The 24502-nt window shown below is 49.1% G+C and overlaps 1 protein-coding gene across 1 annotated transcript in view; it reads right to left on the reverse strand.

The window, feature by feature from the left end:
* Positions 1-10482: 10482 nt before the first annotated feature.
* Positions 10483-24502, reverse strand: part of LOC145338663 (uncharacterized) — a 36407-nt gene continuing 22387 nt past the window's right edge. The window contains exons 7-11 of the mRNA XM_080183054.1: positions 16201-16320; positions 15256-15369; positions 14581-14723; positions 13579-13685; positions 10483-10528 (exon numbers count right to left, since the gene is read on the reverse strand). Of these exons, the coding sequence (XP_080039180.1) occupies positions 10483-10528; positions 13579-13685; positions 14581-14723; positions 15256-15369; positions 16201-16320 (530 nt within the window). The remainder of the gene's footprint in view (positions 10529-13578; positions 13686-14580; positions 14724-15255; positions 15370-16200; positions 16321-24502) is intronic.

The following is a 24502-nucleotide window of genomic DNA, read 5'->3' on the forward strand; positions in this document are numbered from 1 at the left end:
TGGGGACATTGCCAAACTTGTTGGTGTTTCACAATGTTGAGGTTGTTGCTGTATTTATTGGTGTTTTTCAGTCTTCAGGTTGTTGATTTTTTTTGGTGTTTCTCAATATCGAGCTTGCTATTAAATATGTCGGTGTTTTTCATTGTTGAACTAGTCGATGAATTTGTTGATGTTACTCAATCTTGGGCAGTTATTGTATTTGTTTGTGTTTCTCACTGTTGGGGTTGTTGATAGATTTGTTGTTTTTTTTCCAATGTTGGCTTGTTCCTGAGTTTGCTGGTGTTTCCCAATATAACATTGTTAAATTTGTTTCCGTATTCTCTGCTGAGTTTGCTGAAGAATATGTTGCTGTTTTTCAATGTTGAACTTGTCGTTTTCCTTCTTGGTGTTATTTAACGTTGAGGTTATTGTTGAATTTGTTGGTGTTTGTCAATGTTGAGGTTGTTGTTGAATTTGTTGGTTTTTTTTAAATTTGGGGTTGTTGTTGAATTTGGTGGTGTTTCTCAATGTTGACGTTGTTGTTGTTGAATTTGTTGGTGTTTTTCAATGCTGGGGTTGTTGTTGAATTTGTTGGTGTTTCCCAATGTTGAGGTTGTTGTTGAATTTGTTGGTGTTTCTCAATGTTGCAGTTGTTGCTGAATTTGTTGGTGTTTCTCACTGTTGTGAATTTGTTGCTGTTTTTCAATGTTAAGATTGTCATTGAATTTTTTGGTGTTTTCCATGTTGAGGCTGTTTGTGATTTTTTTCAATGTTGAGGTTGTGGTTGGATTTGTTGGTGTTCCCAATTTTGAGGTTGTTGGTTTATTTGTTGATGTTTTTCAATGTTGCTATTGCTGTTGAGGTTGTTGCTGTGTTTCAATGTTGAGGTTATTGTTGGATTTTTTGGTGTTTCTCAATGTTGGGGTTGTTGTTGAATGTATTGGTGTTCCTAAATTTTGAGTTTCTTGTTGAGTTTGTTGGTGTTTCTCAATTTGAGGTTGTTGTTGAACTTGTTGGTGTTTTACGTGTTAAGGTTTTGTTGAATTTGTTGATGTCTTATCAAGTTGTTGTTTTTATTTGTGTTATTCAATGTTGAAGTCGTTGTTGAGTTTGTTGGGTTTTTTTCTCAATGTTGCTGTTGTTGTTGTATTTGTTGTCATTTTTCAGTGTTGAGGGTGTTGTTGAACATGTTGGTGTTTCTCAATCTGGGGCAGATGTTGAATTTATTGGTGTTTTTTCAATGTTGATTTTGCTGTTCAATTTGTTGGTGTTTCTTCAAGTTGAGGTTGCTGTTAAATTTGGTGGTGTTTTAAAATGTTGAAGTTGTTGTTGAATTTGCTGGTGTTTTCAATGCTGGGTTGTTGTTGAATTTCTTGGTGTTCCTCAATGCTGGGTTGTTGTTAAATTTCTTGGTGTTTTAAGTGCTGGGGTTGTTGTTGAATTTGTTGATGTTTTCAATGCTGAGGTTGTTGCTGAATTTGTTGGTGTTTCTCAATATTGGGGTTGTTGTTGAATTTGTTGGCATTTCTCAATGTTGAGGTAGTTGCTGAATGTGTTGCTGTTTCTCAATGTTGAGGTTGTTGCTGTATTTATACGTGTTTTTCCATGTTGGGGTTGTTGTTGAATTCGTTGGTGTTTCTCAATGTTGGGGTTGCTGTTGAATTTGTTGATTTTTAGTGTTGGGGTTGTTTAATTGGTTGGTGTTTCACAATGATGAGGTTGTTGTTGAATTTGTTGGTGTTTCTTAATGTTGAGGTTGTTGTTGAATCTGTTGGTGTGTCTCAATGTTCAGGTTGTTATTGAATGTGTTGCTGTTTCTCAATGTTGAGATTGTTGTTGAATTTATTGGTTTTTCAACGTTGAGGTTGTTGTTGACTTTGTTGGTGTTTTTCAATGTTCGGGTTCTTGTTGAATTTGTTATTGTTTTTCAATGTTGAGGTTGTTGTTGAATTTGTTGGTGTTTCTCAATGTTGAGGTTGTTGTTGAATTTGTTGGTGTTTTTCAATGTTGAGGTTGTTGAATTTATTGGTGTTTTTCAATGTTGGGGTTGTTGTTGAATTTGTTGGTGTTTCCCAATGTTGAGGTTGTTGCAGAATTTGTTGGTGTTTTTCAATGTTGAGGTTGTTGTTGAATTTGTTGGTGTTTTTCAATGTTGGGGTTGCTGTTGAATTAGTTGGGGTTGCCCAATATTGAGGTTGTTGCTGAATTTGTTGGTGTTTTTCAATGTTGAGTTTGTTGTTGAATATGTTCGTGTTTCTCAATGTTGAGGTTGTTGTTGAATTTGTTGGTGTTTCTCAATGTTGAGGTTGTTGCTGAATGTGTTGGTGTTTTTCAATGTTGAGGTTGTTGTTGAATTTGTTGGTGTTTTTCAATGTTGGGGTTGTTGTTGAATTTGTTCGTGTTTCTCAATGTTGAGGTTGTTGTTGAATTTGTTGGTGTTTCTCCATGCTGGGGTTGTTGTTGAATTTGTTGATGTTTTCAATGCTGGGGTTGTTGTTGATTTTGTTGGTGTTTTCAGTGATGGGTTGTTGTTGAATTTGTGGGTGCTTCTCAATGCTGGGGTTGTTGAATTTGTTGGCGTTTCTCCATGCTGGGGTTGTTGTTGATTTTGTTGGTGTTTCTCAATGCTGGGGTTGTTGTTTATCTTGTTGGTGTTTTTCAATGTTGAGGTTGTGGTTGATATTGTTGGTGTTTTCAATGCTGGGGTTGTTGTTGAATTTGTTGGTGTTTCTCAATGTTGAGCTTGTTGTCGAATTTGTTGGTGTTTCTCAATGTTGAGGTTGTTGTTGAATTTGTTGGTGTTTCTCAATGTTGGGGTTGTTGTTGAATTTGTTGGTGTTTCTCAATGTTGGGGTTGTTGTTGAATTTCTTGGTGGTTTTCAATGTTGAGATTATTGCTGTATTTATTATTAATGTTACTCAATGTTGAGGCTCGTTGGTGTTTTTGCTGGTGTTCCTCAATATTGAGGTTGCTGTTTTTCAGTGTTAAGGTTGTTATTGAATTTGTTGATGTTTTTCTATGCTGAGCTCGATTTGAACCTGTTGGTGTTTTTCAAACCCGAGATTCTTGTTGTATTTGTTGGTGTTAGATACAGAGTAAACTCCCTCTCCACTGTCCCCATCAAACACTCCCAGGACAGGTACAGCACGGGGTTAGATACAGAGTAAACTCCCTCTCCACTGTCCCCCCATCAAACACTCCCAGGACAGGTACAGCACGGGGTTAGATACAGAGTAAAGCTCCCTCTACACTGTCCCCATCAAACACTCCCAGGACAGGTACAGCACGGGGTTAGATACAGAGTAAAGCTCCCTCTACACTGTCCCCTCATCAAACACTCCCAGGACAGGTACAGCACGGGGTTAGATACAGAGTAAACTCCCTCTACACTGTCCCCCCATCAAACACTCCCAGGACAGGTACAGCACGGGGTTAGATACAGAGTAAACTCCCTCTACACTGTCCCCATCAAACACTCCCAGGACAGGTCAGCACGGGGTTAGATACAGAGTAAAGCTCCCTCTACACTGTCCCCATCAAACACTCCCAGGACAGGTACAGCACGGGGTTAGATACAGAGTAAGACTCCCTCTACACTGTCCCCATCAAACACTCCCAGGACAGGTATAGCACGGGGTTAGATACAGAGTAAAGCTCCCTCTACACTGTCCCCCCATCAAACACTCCCAGGACAGGTACAGCACGGGGTTAGATACAGAGTAAAGCTCCCTCTACACTGTCCCCATCAAACACTCCCAGGACAGGTACAGCACGGGGTTAGATACAGAGTAAACTCCCTCTACACTGTCCCCATCAAACACTCCCAGGACAGGTCAGCACGGGGTTAGATACAGAGTAAAGCTCCCTCTACACTGTCCCCCCCATCAAACACTCCCAGGATAGGTACAGCACGGGGTTAGATACAGAGTAAAGCTCCCTCTACACTGTCCCCATCAAACACTCCTAGGACAGGTACAGCACGGGGTTAGATACAGAGTAAAGCTCCCTCTACACTCTCCCCCCCATCAAACACTCCCAGGACAGGTACAGCACGGGGTTAGATACAGAGTAAAGCTCCCTCTACACTGTCCCCCCATCAGACATTCCCAGGACAGGTACAGCACGGGGTTAGATACAGAGTAAAGCTCCCTCTACACTGTCCCCCATCAAACACTCTCAGGACAGGTACAGCACGGGGTTAGATACAGAGTAAAGCTCCCTCTACACTCTCCCCCCATCAAACACTCCCAGGACAGGTACAGCACGGGGTTAGATACAGAGTAAAGCTCCCTCTACACTGTCCCCCATCAAACACTCTCAGGACAGGTACAGCACGGGGTTAGATACAGAGTAAAGCTCCCTCTACACTCTCCCCCCATCAAACACTCCCAGGACAGGTACAGCACAGGGTTAGATACAGAGTAAAGCTCCCTCCACACTCTGCCGTTGGAATATTTTCCCTCACCTCCCACTCTCGCTGTCTCTCTGTTAATCTCTCCCTTTCTCTCTTTCCAAATGTCTCTCTCTCTCTCTCTCTCTCTCTCAATCTCCCTTTTCTCAATCTCACTCTGTGTGTGTCTCTCTCTCTGTCTGCCTCCAACTCTGTCTTTCTCTTTATCTCTCTTTGTCTCTAACTCTCTGCCTCCATCTCTCTCTCTCTTTCTCTCCCTCTCTGTCTCTCTGCATCTCTCTCGCTCCGTGCTTGTATTTCTCTATTTCTCTCTCTCTCCGTCTGTCTCTGTATCTCTCTCTATCTCTCTCACTATCTATCTATCTCTATTGCTCTCTCCCTGCCTCTTTCTCGTTTTTTCTCTCTGTCTGCCTGTCTCTCTCTCTCTCTGTCTCTCCCTTTCTCTCTCTCTCTCTGTCTCTCTCTCTCTCTCTGTCTAGCCTTTATAGGAAGGGGTATAGAGTATAAGAGCTGGCGTCTAATGCTGCAGTTGTACAGAATGTTGGTTAGGCAGCATTTGGAGTACTGCGTCCAGTTCTGGTCACTTTACTCCCGGAAGGACGTGGAGACCCGGGAGAGAGTGCAGAGGAGGTTTACCAGGATGCTGCCTGGTGTGGAAGGACTGGGTTATGAGGAAAGATTGGGTAAATTGGGGCTGTTTTCCTTAGAAAGACAGAGATTTAGGGGGGATCTGATGGAGGTGTATAAGATTATGAAGGGTATAGATAGAGTAAAGAGTGGCAGGCTTTTTCCTCGATTGGAGACAAATATCACGAGGGTTCACGAGCTTAAGGTGAGGGGGGAGAGGTATAATTTGGATGTTAGAGGGAGGTTTTTCACACAGAGGGTCGTGGGGGTATGGAATGCACTGCCAAGTAAGGTGGTGGAGGCAGGCACGCTGGACTTGTTTAAGGTTTACTTAGACAGACACATGAGCGAAACAGGGATGGAGGGTTATAGGAGGCTGTTTTAAATAAGGGTCAGAGCCTCGGGACGTTCCTGGAAATCCAATGCTCCATGTGTTGATGTTTTGTCTCTTTTACTCCGCAGGTGGGTCGGTCCACCTTGTTGTCCAACGAGGGGCAAACACACGGTGGGTCGTACGTGGGCTGCTCTTGGATACTTCGAGAGTGGCCGAGTACTTCACCTCGTTAGTGTGAGCTTAAAACTGGACCAGATCCTGGGCACCCCGACAGCTCAGTGACTATCACTGTTCGCTGTGCAGACACATGGATTTGGGGCCGGTGTCTGTGGGGAGTTTGCACATTCTCCCCGTGTCTGCGTGGGTTTTCTCCGGGTGCTCCGGTTTCCTCCCACACCCCAAAGATGTGCTCTTAGGCTGATTGGGGTAACAAATTGTCCCGAAATTATCCTCCCCTGAATCTGGTTTCCAATGGGGGGGAACCATAAACACAGACATGGGTCAAGGGAGGAGGGAAAACACATTGTTAAAATGACAGCACAGACCCGATGGGCCGAATGGCCTGTTTCCCGGGCTGGGTTGTTCTTTGTTCTTTGTTCTTTGTCTCTCTCTGTCTCTCTCTCTGTCTCTGTCTCTCTCTCTCTCTCTGTCTCTCTCTCTGTCTCTCTCTCTCTGTCTCTCTCTCTCTCTGTCTCTCTCTCTCTCTCTCTCTCTCTGTGTCTCTCTCTGTCTCTCTGTCTCTCTCTGTCTCTGTCTCTCTCTCTGTCTCTCTCTCTCTCTCTCTCTCTGTCTCTCTCTCTCTCTCTCTGTCTCTCTCTCTCTCTCTCTCTCTCTGTCCTGCTCCTGTCTAATTCTCTCCCTGATGTGTCTCGGTCTTTCATCAATTTTGCGAATTTGACAAAAACTTCCTCGAAACGTTTTGACATTTTTAGCAAATCCACTTCCCCTGAGATCAGTGTGGGAGAATGGTTGTACTGATTCCCTGGGTACCAAGTTCTCTCTCTCTCTCTCTCTCTATGTCTCTCTCAATCTGTCTGTCTCTCTCTGTCTCTCTCTGTGTTCCTGTCTCTCTCTCTCTCTCTCTTCTGCCTGTCTGCCTTTCTCTCTCTTCCTCTTTTTCTCTCTCTGTCTCTTTCTGTCTCTGTATGTGTGTGTGAGTATGTGTGTGTGTTTGAGACACAGAGAGTGTGTGTGTGTTTGTGTGTGTGTGTGTATCAGAGAGTGTGTGTGTTAGAGAGCATGTGTGTTTGTGAGAGAGAGTGTGTGTGTGTTTGTGTGTGTGAGAGAGAGTGTGTGTGTGTGTTAGTGTGTGTGTGTTAGAGTGTGTGTGTTAGAGAGAATGTGTATTTGTGTGAGAGAGAGTGTGTATGTGTGTGAGTGTGTGTTTGTGTGAGTGTGTTTGTGTGAGAGAGAGTGTGTATGTGTGTGAAAGAGTGTGTGTGTGTTTGTGTGAGTGTGTTTGTGTGAGAGAGAGTGTGTATGTGTGTGAAAGAGTGTGTGTGTGTTTGTGTGTGTGAGAGAGAGTGTGTGTGTGTTAGAGAGTGTGTGTGTTAGAGAGAATGTGTATTTGTGAGAGAGAGAGTGTGTATGTGTGTGAAAGAGTGTGTGTGTGTTTGTGTGAGTGTGTTTGCGTGAGAGAGAGTGTGTATGTGTGTGAAAGAGTGTGTGTGTGTTTGTGTGAGTGTGTTTGCGTGAGAGAGAGAGTGTGTATGTGTGTGAAAGAGTGTGTGTGTGTTTGTGTGAGTGTGTTTGCGTGAGAGAGAGTGTGTATGTGTGTGAAAGAGTGTGTGTGTATTTGTGTGAGTTGTTTGTGTGAGACAGAGTGTATGTGTGTGTTAGAGTGTGTGTGTTAGAGAGAGTGTGTGTGTGTGAGAGAGAGAGTGGGCGTGTGTGTGTGAGTGTGTGTGTGGGTGCGTGAGAGTGTGTGTGTGTGTGTGTGTGTGAGAGAGTGTGTGTGTGGGTGTGTGAGAGTGTGTGTGTGGGTGTGTGAGAGTGTGTGAGAGAGAGAGAGTGTGTGTGTGGGTGTGTGAGAGTGTGTGAGAGAGAGAGAGTGTGTGTGTGGGTGTGTGAGAGTGTGTGTGTGGGTGTGTGAGAGTGTGTGAGAGAGAGAGAGTGTGTGTGTGGGTGTGTGAGAGTGTGTGTGTGGGTGTGTGAGAGTGTGTGAGAGAGAGAGAGTGTGTGTGTGTGAGTGTGTGTGTGGGTGTGTGAGAGTGTGTGTGTGTGTGAGTGTGTGTGAGAGAGAGAGAGTGTGTGTGTGAGAGAGAGAGTGTGTGTGTGTGAGAGAGAGAGTGTGTGTGTGTGAGTGTGTGTGAGAGAGTGTGTGTGTTAGAGAGAGTGTGTGTGTGTGAGAGAGAGAGTGTGTGTGTGTGAGAGAGAGAGTGTGTGTGTGTGTGAGTGTGTGTGAGAGAGAGAGAGTGTGTGTGTGTGAGAGAGTGAGTGTGTGTGTGTGAGTGTGTGTGAGAGAGAGAGAGTGTGTGTGTGAGAGAGAGAGTGTGTGTGTGTGTGAGTGTGTGTGAGAGAGAGAGAGTGTGTGTGTGTGAGAGAGAGAGTGTGTGTGTGTGAGTGTGTGTGAGAGAGTGTGTGTGTTAGAGAGAGTGTGTGTGTGTGAGAGAGAGAGTGTGTGTGTGTGTGAGTGTGTGTGTGTGTGTGTGAGTGTGTGTGAGAGAGTGTGTGTGTTAGAGAGAGTGTGTGTGTGTGAGAGAGAGAGTGTGTGTGTGTGAGAGAGAGAGTGTGTGTGTGTGTGAGTGTGTGTGAGAGAGAGAGAGTGTGTGTGTGTGAGAGAGTGAGTGTGTGTGTGTGTGTGTGTATCTGTGTGTGTGTCTGTGTGTGTTTGTCTGCCTCTTCTCTCTCTCTCTGTCTCTTGGTTGAAAATTTCTCTTACCTTCTCTGGGTGTTGTTCTGTCCTTGCTGCAGAGACCGTCTGGCTCCATTGCTTGTGTCTGTCTCTGTCTCTCTGTCTCTGTCTGTGTTACTCCCTCTGCCTGTCTGCCTGTGTCCCTCCCTCTCTCTCTCTGTTCTTCTCCTTTCTGCTTCTCTCTCTACCAGTTGTGGTTGTCCTCAGACATAAAGTAAACGTGAGAATTTCCTCCAAACTCTTTGTGACGGTTTGTTCCTTTTCGCAAAGTTCCTTCCCCTGAGCTCAGTGTGAGAGATTGGTTTTGCTGACGACCTGGGAACGAACCTATAATTCTCAATCTCTCTCTCTCCCCATCTCTGAAACTCTCCCTGTCTCTCTCTCTCTCTCTCTCCATCTCTGAAACTCTCCCTGTCTCTCTCTCTCTCTCTCCCCATCTCTGAAACTCTCCCTGTCTCTCTCTCTCTCTCTCTCCATCTCTGAAACTCTCCCTGTCTCTCTCTCGCTCCATCTCTGAAACTCTCCCTATCTCTCTCTCTCTTTCTCTCCATCTCTGGAACTCTCCCTGTCTCTCTCTCTCTCTCTCCATCTCTGAAACTCTCCCTGTCTCTCTCTCTCTCCATCTCTGAAACTCTCCCTGTCTCTCTCTCTTTCTCTCCATCTCTGGAACTCTCCCTGTCTCTCTCTCTCTCTCGCTCCATCTCTGAAACTCTCCCTGTCTCTCTCTCTCTCTCTCCATCTCTGGAACTCTCCCTGTCTCTCTCTCTCTCTCGCTCCATCTCTGAAACTCTCCCTATCTCTCTCTCTCTTTCTCTCCATCTCTGAAACTCTCCCTGTCTCTCTCTCTCTCTCTCCATCTCTGGAACTCTCCCTGTCTCTCTCTCTCTCTCTCCATCTCTGAAACTCTCCCTGTCTCTCTCTCTCTCCATCTCTGAAACTCTCCCTGTCTCTCTCTCTCTCTCTCTCCATCTCTGAAACTCTCCCTGTCTCTCTCTCTCTCTCTCCATCTCTGAAACTCTCCCTGTCTCTCTCTCTCTCTATCTCCATCTCTGAAACTCTCCCTGTCTCTCTCTCGCTCCATCTCTGAAACTCTCCCTATCTCTCTCTCTCTTTCTCTCCATCTCTGAAACTCTCCCTGTCTCTCTCTCTTTCTCTCCATCTCTGGAACTCTCCCTGTCTCTCTTTCTCTCACTGTCCATCTCTGCAACATCCCACGCAGACACGGGGAGAATGTGCAGTTTCCGCACAGACAGTGACCCGAGCCGGGAATCGAACCCGGGTCCCTGGCGCTGTGAGACAGCAGTGCTAACCCACTGTGTCACCGTGCCCCCCCCGGGGAATTGAACCCGGGTCCCTGGCGCTGTGAGACAGCAGTGCTAACCCACTGTGTCACCGTGCCCCCCGGGAATCGAACCCGGGTCCCTGGCGCTGTGAGACAGCAGTGCTAACCCACTGTGTCACCGTGCCCCCCCCGGGAATCGAACCCGGGTCCCTGGCGCTGTGAGACAGCAGTGCTAACCCACTGTGTCACCGTGCCCCCCCCGGGAATCGAACCCGGGTCCCTGGCGCTGTGAGACAGCAGTGCTAACCCACTGTGTCACCGCGCTGCCCCTGAATTTTCAATGTTCCTGAATTTATCCTCATCTCCGTCCTAAATGGTCTCTCCCCCAATCCTCAGACTGTGACCCCCTCCCCCTGGTTCTGGACTCCCCCCCACCATGGGGAACACCCTCCCTGAATCTCCCCTGTCCCGTCCTGTTAGAATTTTATAAATCTCGATGAGATTCTCTCCCCTCCCTCTGAACTCCAGGGAAAACAATCCCAACCTCGTCACTCTCTCCTCAGTCCCGCCATCCCTGGAATCAGCCTGGGAAACCCTTCGCCGCACTCCCTCCAGAGCAAGAACACCCTTCCTCGCAAAAGGGAGACCCCCCGCGAAACTGCCACCCGATACCCTCGGAGTGGCCTCCCCGAGGCCCCTGTATCATTGGAACAACACATCCCTGCTCCTGTACTCCAAACCTCTCGCAATGAAGGCCAACAGACCATTCGCCTTCTTTACCGCCTGCTGCACCTGCACGCTTCCCTTCAGACACTGGGGCGCCCAGATCCCTCTGCACACTCCCCTCTCCCAACTTACAGCCATTCCGGCAGGAATCCGCCTTCTGGTTTTCCCTTCCAGAGTGAATAACCGTCACATTTTCCAGGTCTGATCCGACAATTATAGTCAGTGAAATAAGGGGCGCGAGTCAGTCCACGCCCGGAGCGAGCGACCCTCATTCACGGCTAAGCTCTCCCGGACCGGCTGTCCTCTCCCCGGGGCTGGGGGGGAGGACAGGAGAATCCGGATACTTGTCCACAACTGGCTTTGAGAGATCTCACTCATTGAAAGTGTAGAATGTGTGGCAGGGTCTAGAGGCAGGAAATAAGCAACAGGACTCCAAGATCAAAGAGAATCTTTAATATATAAACTTAAACAGAAAAAAAATACACACGCAGTAACGAGCGAATAGATACACGGAGCGAATAAGATATGGTAAATACACAAACTCCTGCTCCAAGTGTTGGTGACACTGATGCTCACACTCTGTGACCCGCCAGACACACCTTGACGATCGTGTGGCATCTATTCTGTCGCTGGGATTCTCGTCCCGTTAAACAGAAGCTCCTGGGTCTGATCCAATCCCCCGGAACGCGTCTCCAAACTGAGTAACTGGGTTCACCGCAACCGACCCGGATATCTACCATCTCCTGGTTAGTTTATCTTCAAAAAATAAAACGATCAAACAAAAAGACAAACAGAACACAGCGATTTCCCCCTTTTAAAGCATCGCTCCAAACCTCAGCAATTTTTCTCCACAGCAACCTCAGGGCGTTCTTGCTTCGATGAGCGTCTCAGCTGAGTCAAAGGTTGGAGCGCAGTTTATCAATAACAGCCCCGGGCAGGCTAAACAGAAAGGAACTGAGAGCGCACAAGCCCACAGGATGGTGGCGCAGTGGCATTGCCGCTGGGCTAGTAATCCAGAGACCCAGGATAATGCTCGGGGGGAGAAAGGGATCGAATCCCACCGTGGCGGATGGTGGAATTTAAATCCAATGAAATATCTGCGGTCGCAAAGCCAGTCGTTGTCAGGGAGACTGTGTAAACCCATCCAGTTCACAAAACAAACACTTAACCCTCAATATAACCCACAAGAGAGAGAGTTCAAACAGCTCAGAAATACCCCCTCAATGCAGATATCTTGGAAGGTCAGTCCAACCACAAGTGCAGACAAATTCCAATCAAGTCGATTTTAAAGCATTATTCTCAGCAGTAAAAAACACACAGTTCTGCTGCTGATTTACCGGAAGCTTCCAAAAAGCAGAGAAATCTACAATCTGGGACATCGTTGTGGGACAGAAACTCTGGGGAGTGCACACACACAGGGAGCGCACATACCCAACTACACTGGTTTATTCAGGTTTGCTTATATACATACATTCAAAGACAAATGGGCTCTATTGCAGGGAAGCAGAGTGGGGGAATGGGAGATTGGCGCTGGGGGGAGGGGAAAAAGGAGTGCGAGAGAGATCGGAAGGTGGTGGCAGAGATGAGATCAAACGCACTGGGGAACAGAGGGATACAGAGAGAGGACACACTGGGGGACAGAGGGATACAGAGAGAGGACACACTGGGGAACAGAGGGATACAGAGAGAGGACACACTGGGGAACAGAGGGATACAGAGAGAGGACACACTGGGGAACAGAGGGATACAGAGAGAGGACACACTGAGGAACAGAGGGATACAGAGAAAGGACACACTGGGGAACAGAGGGATACAGAGAGAGGACACACTGGGGAACAGAGGGATACAGAGAGAGGGCACACTGGGGAACAGAGGGATACAGAGAGAGGACACACTGGGGAACAGAGGGATACAGAGAGAGGACACACTGGGGAACAGAGGGATACAGAGAGAGGACACACTGGGGAACAGAGGGATACAGAGAGAGGACACACTGGGGAACAGAGGGAGACAGAGAGAGGACACACTGGGGAACAGAGGGATACAGAGAGAGGACACACTGGGGAACAGAGGGATACAGAGAGAGGACACACTGAGGAACAGAGGGATACAGAGAGAGGACACACTGGGGAACAGAGGGATACAGAGAGAGGACACACTGGGGAACAGAGGGATACAGAGAGAGGACACACTGGGGAACAGAGGGATACAGAGAGAGGGCACACTGGGGAACAGAGGGATACAGAGAGAGGACACACTGGGAAATATATGGACAGTGGGGGGGTTGAGGTTAAGGATGGAGGGGGTGGGGATCTTTACACAATCCTGAGTCTCTCGTTCTGTGTCCCAGTCTCTCTTCAGGGACAATATTTCTCAAAGTCAGCTGCCCTGATACAGGATAAAGCCGGTTTCTCACAAATGAAAGGGAATTCCGAGGAACAGGGGACATCATTCCAGCCAAAATTCTCTTTACGGTATTCTTTCGAAAATGTGCCACAGTGCTCAGCTTTATTATAATTATCTGGTTGATTCGGCAGCCAATGAGAATCACTGAGACTGCAAAAAAAATCAAATAAATTCCTTTCAGAAGTTGGAACACATTCCAACACATCCACATCAATCCCAAACTAATCCCACTGTCCCACTCTCTCCCCATAACCCTGTATCAATCCCAAACTAATCCCACTGTCCCACTCTCTCCCCATAGCCCTGTATAAATCCCAAACTAATCCCACTGTCCCACTCTCTCCCCATAGCCCTGTATCAATCCCCAAACTAATCCCACTGTCCCACTCTCTCCCCATAGCCCTGCATCAATCCCCAAACTAATCCCACTGTCCCACTCTCTCCCATAGCCCTGTATCAATCCCCAAACTAATCCCACTGTCCCACTCTCTCCCCATAGCCCTGTATCAATCCCAAACTAATCCCACTGTCCCACTCTCTCCCCATAGCCCTGTATCAATCCCAAACTAATCCCACTGTCCCACTCTCTCCCCATAGCCCTGTATCAATCCCAAACTAATCCCACTGTCCCACTCTCTCCCCATAGCCCTGTATCAATCCCAAACTAATCCACACTGTCCCACTCTCTCCCCATAGCCCTGTATCAATCCCAAACTAATCCCACTGTCCCACTCTCTCCCCATAGCCCTGTATCAACCCCAAACTAATCCCACTGTCCCACTCTCTCCCCATAGACCTGTATAAATCCCCAAACTAATCCCACTGTCCCACTCTCTCCCCATAGCCCTGTATCAATCCCCAAACTAATCCCACTGTCCCACTCTCTCCCCATAGCCCTGTATCAATCCCAAACTAATCCCACTGTCCCACTCTATCCGGGTGCGATGTTGGGACTCACCTCACTGGGGTCCCATCCACCCAGGTCCAGTTTCCTTCACTCCCTCGATCTGTGAGTCCAATAAAATATTGTTCATTCTTGTTCGGCAAGGATTGGGTTACAAAATTCTGCAGAAGAAACAAGTTTGTGGAGTTAGTGTCACTGTCTCAACTCACACACACAGCTCCTTATCTCTGTGTTTACTCTGTATCTAACCCCGTGCTGTACCTGTCCTGGGAGTGTTTGATGGGGGGACAGTGTAGAGGGAGCTTTACTCTGTATCTAACCCCGTGCTGTACCTGTCCTGGGAGTGTTTGATGGGGGACAGTGTAGAGGGAGCTTTACTCTGTATCTAACCCCGTGCTGTACCTGTCCTGGGAGTGTTTGATGGGGGGGACAGTGTAGAGGGAGCTTTACTCTGTATCTAACCCCGTGCTGTACCTGTCCTGGGAGTGTTTGATGGGGGGGACAGTGTAGAGGGAGCTTTACTCTGTATCTAATCCCGTGCTGTACCTGTCCTGGGAGTGTTTGATGGGGGGGACAGTGTAGAGGGAGCTTTACTCTGTATCTAACCCCGTGCTGTACCTGTCCTGGGAGTGTTTGATGGGGGGGACAGTGTAGAGGGAGCTTTACTCTGTATCTAACCCCGTGCTGTACCTGTCCTGGGAGTGTTTGATGGGGGGACAGTGTAGAGGAGCTTTACTCTGTATCTAACCCCGTGCTGTACCTGTCCTGGGAGTGTTTGATGGGGGGACAGTGTAGAGGGAGCTTTACTCTGTATCTAACCCCGTGCTGTACCTGTCCTGGGAGTGTTTGATGGGGGACAGTGTAGAGGGAGCTTTACTCTGTATCGAACCCCGTGCTGTACCTGTCCTGGGAGTGTTTGATGGGGGGACAGTGTAGAGGGAGCTTTACTCTGTATCTAACCCCGTGCTGTACCTGTCCTGGGAGTGTTTGATGGGGACAGTACAGGGGGATATTTTCTCTCTAACACATTCTGACAGATGTTGCCGTCATTCCCACCTTCTCCTGTTGTGTGTTGATGATGAGGAGGTGTGAATTTTGGGATTCACATTCTCGCTTTGCCGTGTCCCAATTAACTTTATCGATTGAGAATCTGTAGCAGGTTTGATTGTGAAGTTTCCAGCCACTCGGACAGAGAGACTCTGAGAAATAATAAAGATTTCATTCTGAGACGTAGATTGGAACATTTGGATCAGGTAGAGGCCATTCTGCCCATCTCTCTCACTTCAGCCCATCGAGTCTGCATGGACCCATAACCCACCAAGGTTTTATCGCCATAACCACATGCATTTACCCTAGCTAGCCCCCCTGACAATAAAAGTCAATTTAGCATGGCCAATCCACCTAACCTGCACATTTTGGACTCAAAGTGGGAATTTAGCATGGCCAAACTAACCTAGACATCTTTGTACTGTGGGAGGAAACCAGAGCAAGTGGAGGAAACCCAGGCAGAGACGGGGAGAATGTGCAAACTCCACACAAGCTGTGACACGACTGGGAATTGAACTCAGGTCCATGGCACTGTGGGGCAGCAGAGCTAACATCAGTGCCACCCTCACAGACAACATGGGCATGAACACAACAAACTCCCGTCTCGAAGAGCACAGAGGGGGGATGTGGGGAAAACGGGATATCAGGAATGTGGGGAAGGGAAGGGTTTGCTCTCAGACTCACCTGAGAGTTTTTTCAGGATATCGCAGAGAGACGAGGCTTTCTCCTGGGTCTGTGAAAGGGTCTGGGACAGGTTCTCACACTTCACACGGATTTCCGATCGATTCCTCAGGGAGTCTGTCAAGGAAGTGTTCAGGGAATCAGTGAGATTGTCTGGGATATATCAGAGTGTTACAGTGAGGGGTGTGGGATATATCAGAGTGTTACAGTGAGGGGTGTGGGATATATCAGAGTGTTACAGTGAGGGGTGTGGGATATATCAGAGTGTTACAGTGAGGGGTGTGGGATATATCAGAGTGTTACAGTGAGGGGTGTGGGATATATCAGAGTGTTACAGTGAGGGGTGTGGGATATATCAGAGTGTTACAGTGAGGGGTGTGGGATATATCAGAGTGTTACAGTGAGGGGTGTGGGATATATCAGAGTGTTACAGTGAGGCGTGTGGGATATATCAGAGCGTTACTGTGAGGGGTGTGGGATATATCAGAGTGTTACAGTGAGGGGTGTGGGATATATCAGAGTGTTACTGTGAGGGGTGTGGGATATATCAGAGCGTTACAGTGAGGGGGTGTGAGATATATCAGAGTTTTACAGTGAGGGGTGTGGGATATATCAGAGTGTTACAGTGAGGGGTGTGGGATATATCAGTGTGTTATAGTGAGGGGTGTGGGATATATCAGAGTGTTACAGTGAGGGGTGTGGGATATATCAGAGTGTTACAGTGAGGGGTGTGGGATATATCAGAGTGTTACAGTGAGGGGTGTGGGATATATCAGAGTGTTACAGTGAGGGGTGTGGGATATATCAGAAAGTTACAGTGAGGGGTGTGGGATACATCAGAATGGTACAGTGATGAGTGTGGGGTATATCAGAGTGTTACAGTGAGGGGTGTGGGATATATCAGAGTGTTACAGTGAGGGGTGTGGGATATATCAGAGTGTTACCTACCCTGGATTCTCAGTCCAATAGCAATTGCCACAGTTACGATGAGGACAATGAGAGCTACCAGACCCAGATGTGTTGAATTTATTGAGCATCTTCCTCCAGATGTTTCCTGTCCATTTTTATCTGGAATAGAGAGGTTGAGAATGTGGGAATCTTGTGCATATTTACAGGATAGAAGCTGGTGACATCTCTACAGCACCGGGTTAGATACAGAGTAAAGCTCCCTCTACACTGTCCCCCCATCAAACACTCCCAGGACAGGTACAGCACGGGGTTAGATACAGAATAAAGCTCCCTCTACACTGTCCCCATCAAACACTCCCAGGACAGGTACAGCACGGGGTTGGATACAGAGTAAAGCTCCCTCTACACTGTCCCCATCAAACACTCCCAGGACAGGTACAGCACGGGGTTAGATACCGATTAAAGCTCCCTCTACACTGTCCCCATCAAACACTCCCAGGACAGGTACAGCACGGGGTTAGTTACAGATTAAAGCTCCCTCTACACTGTCCCCCCATCAAACACTCCCAGGACAAGACCAGCACGGGGTTAGATACAGAGTAAAGTTCCGTCTGCACTGTCCCCCCATCAAACACACCCAGGATAGGTACCGTCTCTCTTTCTCTGTCCATCTGTCTCCATCTCTCTCCGTCTCTCTCTCTCTCTCCCAGATCTGTCTCAGTTTAACTTGAAGTTTTGCTGAATGACTTCCTCAAATCTTTCTGTCTCTGTGTTTCCTTTTCACACGGACAGTTCCCCCGGGATAAAGTGTGTGGTTATTCTGACTCTGTGTCCAGCAAGATCTCAGGATCATTCTCTCACACCATTTTCAAACACTTTCCGTCTCTCTCTCTCTCTCTCTGTCTCTGTCTCTCTGTCTTTGTCTCCCTCTCCCTTTCTTTCTGTCTCTCTCTGTCTCTCTCTCTCCCTCTCTGTCTCTCTCTCTCTGTCTCTCTGTCTTTGTCTCCCTCTCCCTATCTCTCTGTCTCACTTTGTCTCCCTCTCTCTCTCTCCCTCTCTGTCCCTCTCTCTCTCTCCCTCTCCCTCTTCCTCTCTCTCCCACTCCCTCTCTCTCTCTCTCTCTCTGTTTCTCTCTCTCGTAACACCATCAAATCCCCAAACTGCAGACAGAGGCCATTCAGCCCATTGATTCTGTACTGAGGACAACCCCATACAGGCCCCTATCCCCATTACCCCCTCAGTGCTCCCTGCCGTTTTACCCAGACGCTCAGGGGAAATTTACCACAGCCGCACCCCCCCATCACCGTCCCCGTCCCCTCTCCCTCTCCCCGTCCCCACCTCCTCTCCCTGTCCCTGTCCCTCTCCCTGTCCCTGTCCCTCTCCCTGTCCCTCTCCCTCTCCCTCTCCCTATCCCTCTCCCTGTCCCTCTCCCTGTCCCTCTCCCTGTCCCTCTCCCTGTCCCTGTCCCTCTCCCTGTCCCTCTCCCTCTCCCTCTCCCTCTCCCTCTCCCTCTCCCTCTCCCTGTCCCTCTCCCTCTCCCTGTCCCTCTCCCTGTCCCTCTCCCTCTCCCTGTCCCTCTCCCTGTCCCTCTCCCTCTCCCTCTCCCTGTCCCTCTCCCTCTCCCTGTCCCTCTCCCTGTCTCTCTCCCTCTCTCTCCTCTCTCTCTCCTTCTCTCTCTCTGATCTGCTTCTGTCTAATTCCTGTCTCTCTCTCTCTCTCTCTCTCTGTCTCTCTCTGTCTCTCTCTCTCTCTGTCCCCCCTCTCTCTCTCTCTCTCTCTCTCTGTCTCTCTCTCTCTATTAAAAGTTTCTCTTACCTGCACTGGGTGTTGTGATGTTTTTGATGTTTCTCATCTTGATGCAGTTGTTGTTTCGCTCCCTGCTTTGTGTCCAAGTTTCTCTCTGTCTCTCTCTCTCTCTGATGTGTCTCAGTTTTTTGTAACTTTATGTTTGTGTTGGGAACTTCCTCTAATTTTTGCCTCTGTTTTCCTGTTCACACTGACACTTCATCCAAAATAAAAGTGTGCGGTTATTCTGACTCTGTGTCCAGGAAGATCTCAGAAATAATCCCACACCATCTTCCGCACCCTCTCTGTCTTTCTGTCCAACTCTCTGTTTGTGACTCTGTGTCTCTCTCTCTCTCTCTCTCTGTTCTGCTCCTGTCTAATTCTCTCTCTCTCTCTGATGTGTCTCAGCCTTTCCACAATTTTGTGAATTTAATCAGAAACTTCCTCCAAACTCTTTGTGATGGTTTGTTCCTTTCGCAATGTCCCTTCCCCTGGGATCAGTGTGAGAGATTGGTTGTACTCACTCCCTGGGCACCAACCTCTCAGTCTCAATCTCTCTCTCTCCCCATCTTTCTAACTCACCTTGTCTCTCTCTCTCTCTCTCTTTGACTCTCTCTCTGTCTCTCTCTCTCTCTCTGTCTCTCTCTCTCTCTCTCTCTTTCTCTGTCTCTCTCTCTCTGTCTCTCTGTCTCTCTCTGCCTCTCTCTCTCTCTCTCTGATGAGCCTCAGTTTATTTTAAAGTGAAGTTAAGGTCAAAAACTTCCTCAAATTTTTCTTCCTCACTGATCCTCCTCAGGGTAAAATTTCCAGTTAAAGAGTCTGGTTGTTCTGTCAAAAAATCTTCAAATTTCTCACACCATCTGTCAAACCCTCACTGCCTCCCATTCCCTGTAACCCCCTCCAGCCCCTACACCCCCTCCCTATCTCTGTAACCTCCTCCAGCCCCCTTACACCCCCTCCCTATCTCGGTAACCGCCTCCAGCCCCTACACCCCCTCCCTATCTCTGTAACCCCCTCCCAGCCCCCGACACCCCCTCCCTATCTCTCTAACCCCCTCCAGCCCCCCTACACCCCCTCCCTATCTCTGTTACCTCCTCCAGCCCCTACACCCACCCTCCCTATCTCTGTAATCCCTCCAGCCTGCACATCCCCCTCCCTATCTCTGTAACCCCCTCCACCCCTTACTCCCCCTCCCTATCTCTGTAACCCCCTCCAGCCCTACACCCCCTAGGTATACTGTAACCTCCTCCAGCCCCTACAACCCCCCTTCACCTCCTCCAGCCCCCTACACCCCCTCCCTATCTTCTGTAACCTCCTCCAGCCCCCTACACCCCCCTCCCTATCTCTGTAACCCCCTCCAGTCCCTCCCCTACACCCCCTCCCTTTTCTGTAACCTCCTCCAGCCCCCTACACCCCCCTCCCTATATCTGTAACCTCCTCCAGCCCCCTACACCCCCCTCCCTATCTCTGTAACCTCCTCCAGCCCCCTACACCCCCCTCCCTATCTCTGTAACCTCCTCCAGCCCCCTACACCCCCCTCCCTATCTCTGTAACCTCCTCCAGCCCCCTACACCCCCCTCCCTATCTCTGTAACCTCCTCCAGCCCCCTACACCCCCTCCCTATCTCTGTAACCCCCTCCACCCCTCTACTCCCCCTCCCTATCTCTGTAACCCCCTCCAGCCCCTACACCCCCTCCCTATCTCTGTAACCTCCTCCAGCCCCCTACACCCCCTCCCTATCTCTGTAACCCCCTCCAGCCCCCCTACACCCCCTCCCTATCTCTGTAACCTCCTCCAGCCCCCTACACCCCCTCCCTATCTCTGTAACCTCCTCCAGCCCCCTACACCCCCTCCCTATCTCTGTAACCTCCTCCAGCCCCCTTACACCCCCTCCCTATCTCTGTAACCTCCTCCAGCCCCCTACACCCCCTCCCTATCTCTGTAACCACCTCCAGCCCCCTTACACCCCCTCCCTATCTCTGTAACCCCCTCCAGTCCCCTACACCCCCTCCCTATCTCTGTAACCTCCTCCAGCCCCTTACACCCCCTCCCTATCTCTGTAACCTCCTCCAGCCCCTTACACCCCCTCCCTATCTCTGTAACCTCCTCCAGCCCCCTGCACCCCCTCCCTATCTCTGCAACCTCCTCCAGCCCCTACACCCCCTCCCCATCTCTGTAACCTCCTCCAGCCCCCTACAGCCCCTCCCTATCTCTGTAACCTCCTCCAGCTCCTACACCCCCTCCCTATCTCTGTAACCTCCTCCAGCCCCATACACCCCCTCCCTATCTCTGTAACCTCCTCCAGCTCCTACACCCCCTCCCTATCTCTGTAACCTCCTCCAGCCCCTACACCCCCTCCCTATCTCTGTAACCTCCTCCAGCCCCCTGCACCCCCTCCCTATCTCTGCAACCTCCTCCAGCCCCTACACCCCCTCCCTGTCTCTGTAACCTCCTCCAGCCCCCTACACCCCCTCCCTATCTCTGTAACCTCCTCCAGCTCCTATACCCCCTCCCTATCTCTGTAACCTCCTCCAGCCCCCTACACCCCCTCCCTATCTCTGTAACCTCCTCCAGCTCCTACACCCCCTCCCTATCTCTGTAACCTCCTCCAGCCCCTACACCCCCTCCCTATCTCTGTAACCTCCTCCAACCCCCTACACCCCCTCCCTATCTCTGTAACCTCCTCCAACCCCCTACACCCCTCCCTATCTCTGTAACCTCCTCCAGCCCCCTACACCCCCTCCATATCTCTGTAACCTCCACCAGCCCCCTACACCCCCTCCCTATCTCTGCAACTTCCTCCAGCCTCTACACCCCCTCCCTATCTCTGTAACCCCCTCCAACCCCCTACAACCCCTCCCTATCTCTGTAACCTCCTCCAGCCCCCTCCACCCCCTCCCTATCTCTGTACCCTCTCCCAGACTGTTTCTGTTACCCACACTGCTGCTGATGTGGTTTCTCTGCTGTTTCTCGTGGTGATGTAGTTTTTCCCCGCTCCCTCATTGTATCTGTCTGTATCTCATTCTCTTTCATTCTCTATCTGTCTCTCTCTTCCTGTCTCCCTCTGTCTGTCTCCTTCTCCACTTTTTCTCACTCTCTCTCTCTCCATCTCTCTCCCTCTCTCTCTTTCTCTATCTATCTCCCTTCCTCTCTCTCTCTGCCTCTCTCTCTCTGTCTCTGTCGATTTTGGAGTTGTTGTTAAATTTGTTAGTGTTTCTCAACACTGGGGCTGTTGTTGAGTTTGTTGGTGTTTCTCGATGTGGTTGTTGTTGAGTTTGTTGGTGTTTCTCGATGTGGTTGTTGTTGAGTTTGTTGTTGTTTCTCAGTGTCGGGGTTGTTGTTGAGTTTGTTGGTTGTTTCTCGATATCCGGGTAGTTGTTGAATTTGTTGGTGTTTCTCAATGTCGGGGTTGTTGTTGAGTTTGTTGGTGTTTCTCAATGTCAGGGTTGTTGTTGAGTTAGTTGGTTTTTCTCAATGTTGAGGTTGTTGTTGATGACTTTGTTGGTGTTTCTCAATGTCGGGGTTGTTGTTGAGTTTGTTGGTGTTTCTCAATGTTGTGGTTGTTGTTGAGTTTGTTGGTGTTTCTCAATGTTGGGGTTGTTGTTGAGTTTGTTGGTGTTTCTCAATGTCGGGGTTGTTCAGTTTGTTCGAGTTTCTCAATGTCGGGCTGTTGTTGAGTTTGTTGGTGTTTCTCAATATCGGGGTTGTTGTTGAGTTTGTTGGTGTTTCTCAATGTCGGGCTGTTGTTGAATTTATTGGTGTTTCTCAATGTCGGGGTTGTTGTTGAGTTTGTTGGTGTTTCTCAATGTCGGGGTTGTTCAGTTTGTTCGAGTTTCTCAATGTCGGGCTGTTGTTGAATTTATTGGTGTTTCTCAATGTCGGGGTTGTTGTTCAGTTTGTTGGTGTTTCTCAATATCGGGGTTGTTGCTGAGTTTGTTGGTGTTTCTCAATGTTGGGGTTGTTGCTGAGTTTCTAAGCTGGGGAATTCTCCCTGAGCAGCTCGCAGGTTGGCAAAGTGTGCGTGAAATGAGAGAGAGCCAGATTGGGCTCAAAGTCTGGAGTGGGTGAAGTGGGTCATCGGTGCCTGGGACACTGGCATCAGAACTGGGGAAAGTGGGCACTGTATCACTGGGATGGTCTCACGTCTCAACCACACTGGGAACTGCGGACTGGGGGGGAGGGAAGGAGAGAGGGCTTGAAACTAAAGAGTGGGGGGTTCGGGGGGGGGTGGGGGGGGGTGGATGGTCAGGGGTCAGTGCCTTGGCGAATTGGAAAGCCCAGTCTAAAGATCGGAGAGCTGGTCAGTGATTTTTGAACAGGAAACTCAGACTGGGGCAGCAGAGTGGTAAGCACTGCTGCCTCACGGTGTCAGGGACCCCGGGTTCGATTCCCGGCTCGGGTCGCTGTGTGTGCACCCCCCGCCGGAGTCTGCACGTTCTCCCCGTGTCTGCGGGGGTTTCCTCCGGGTGCTCCGGTTTCCTCCCACAGTCCAAAGATGTGTAGGTTCGGGTGGATTGGCCATGCTAAATTGTCCCTTAGTGTCCAAAGATGTGTAGGTTAGGGTGGATTGGCACAGGATAGTGAGGGAGGAATGTGACAGTCACAGTGTGACAGAACGGGGAAGGAAACCAAAATATCCCACTGGGATCAAACCCAGAGTTTTAAACAACTGTCAAACAAATCGAGCCGAAATGTACTTTATCCGAATTCTGGAAGAGTTTGGAACGAGATGGATGAGTTGGGAGAATCAAGCGAGAGTGATGTTTTTGCTATTCCAGAAACGGGGTTACAAGGTGACCAGGACTCAACTCTCCCGGACCGGCTGTCCTGTCCCCGGGGCTGGGGGGGAGGACAGGAGAATCCGGATACTTGTCCACAACTGGCTTTGAGAGATCTCACTCATTGAAAGTGTAGAATGTGTGGCAGGGTCTAGAGGCAGGAAATAAGCAACAGGACTCCAAGATCAAAGAGAATCTTTAATATATAAACTTAAACAGAAAAAAAAACACACGCAGTAACGAGCGAATAGATACACGGAGCGAATAAGATATGGTAAATACACAAACTCCTGCTCCAAGTGTTGGTGACACTGATGCTCACACTCTGTGACCCGCCAGACACACCTTGACCATCGTGTGGCATCTATTCTGTCGCTGGGATTCTCGTCCCGTTAAACAGAAGCTCCTGGGTCTGATCCAATCCCCCGGAACGCGTCTCCAAACTGAGTAACTGGGTTCACCGCAACCGACCCGGATATCTACCATCTCCTGGTTAGTTTATCTTCAAAAAATAAAACGATGAAACAAAAAAACAAACAGAACACAGCGATTTCCCCCTTTTAAAGCATCGCTCCAAACCTCAGCAATTTTTCTCCACAGCAACCTCAGGGCGTTCTTGCTTCGATGAGCGTCTCAGCTGAGTCAAAGGTTGGAGTGCAGTTTATCAATAACAGCCCCGGGCAGGCTAAACAGAAAGGAACTGAGAGCGCACAAGCCCACAGGATGGTGGCGCAGTGGCATTGCCGCTGGGCTAGTAATCCAGAGACCCAGGATAATGCTCGGGGGGAGAAAGGGTTCGAATCCCACCGTGGCGGATGGTGGAATTTAAATCCAATGAAATATCTGCGGTCACAAAGCCAGTCGTTGTCAGGGAGACTGTGTAAACCCATCCGGTTCACAAAACAAACACTTAACCCTCAATATAACCCACAAGAGAGAGCTTACAAAAAGCAGAGAAATCTACAATCTGGGATATCACTGTGGGACAGAAACTCTGGGTAGTGCACACACACAGGGAGCGCACATACCCAACTACACTGGTTTATTCAGGTTTGCTGATATACATACATTCAAAGACAAATGGGCTCTATTGCAGGGAAGCAGAGTAGGGGAATTGGAGATTGGGGCTGGGGGGAGGGGAAAATGGAATGGGAGGGAGATGGGAAAGATGGCAGAGGTGGGATAGAAAACACTGGGGAATAGTAGGATAGAGAGAGAGGACACACTGGGGATCAGAGGGATACAGAGGGAGGACACACTGGGGAACAGAGGGATACAGAGAGAGGACACACTGGGGAACAGAGGGATACAGAGAGAGGACACACTGGGGAACAGAGGGATACAGAGAGAGGACACACTGGGGAACAGAGGGATACAGAGAGAGGACACACTGGGGAACAGAGGGACACAGAGAGAGGACACACTGGGGAACAGAGAGATACAGAGAGAGGACACACTGGGGAACAGAGGGATAGAGAGAGAGGACACACTGGGGAACAGAGGGACACAGAGAGAGGACACACTGGGGAACAGAGAGATACAGAGAGAGGACACACTGGGGAACAGAGGGATAGAGAGAGAGGACACACTGGGGAATATATGGACAGTGGGAGGGTTGAGGTTAAGGGTGGAGGGGGTGGGGATCTTTACACAATCCTGAGTCTCTCGTTCTGTGTCCCAGTCTCTCTTCAGGGACAATATTTCTCAAAGTCAGCTGCCTCGATGCAGGATGGAGCCGGTTTCTCACAGACAAAAGGGAACCCCGAGTAACAGCGGAC

Source organism: Carcharhinus amblyrhynchos, unplaced genomic scaffold (genome assembly GCF_965287045.1).
Source record: "Carcharhinus amblyrhynchos unplaced genomic scaffold, sCarAmb.v2.hapA chromosome_132, whole genome shotgun sequence".
Lineage (NCBI taxonomy): Eukaryota > Metazoa > Chordata > Chondrichthyes > Carcharhiniformes > Carcharhinidae > Carcharhinus > Carcharhinus amblyrhynchos.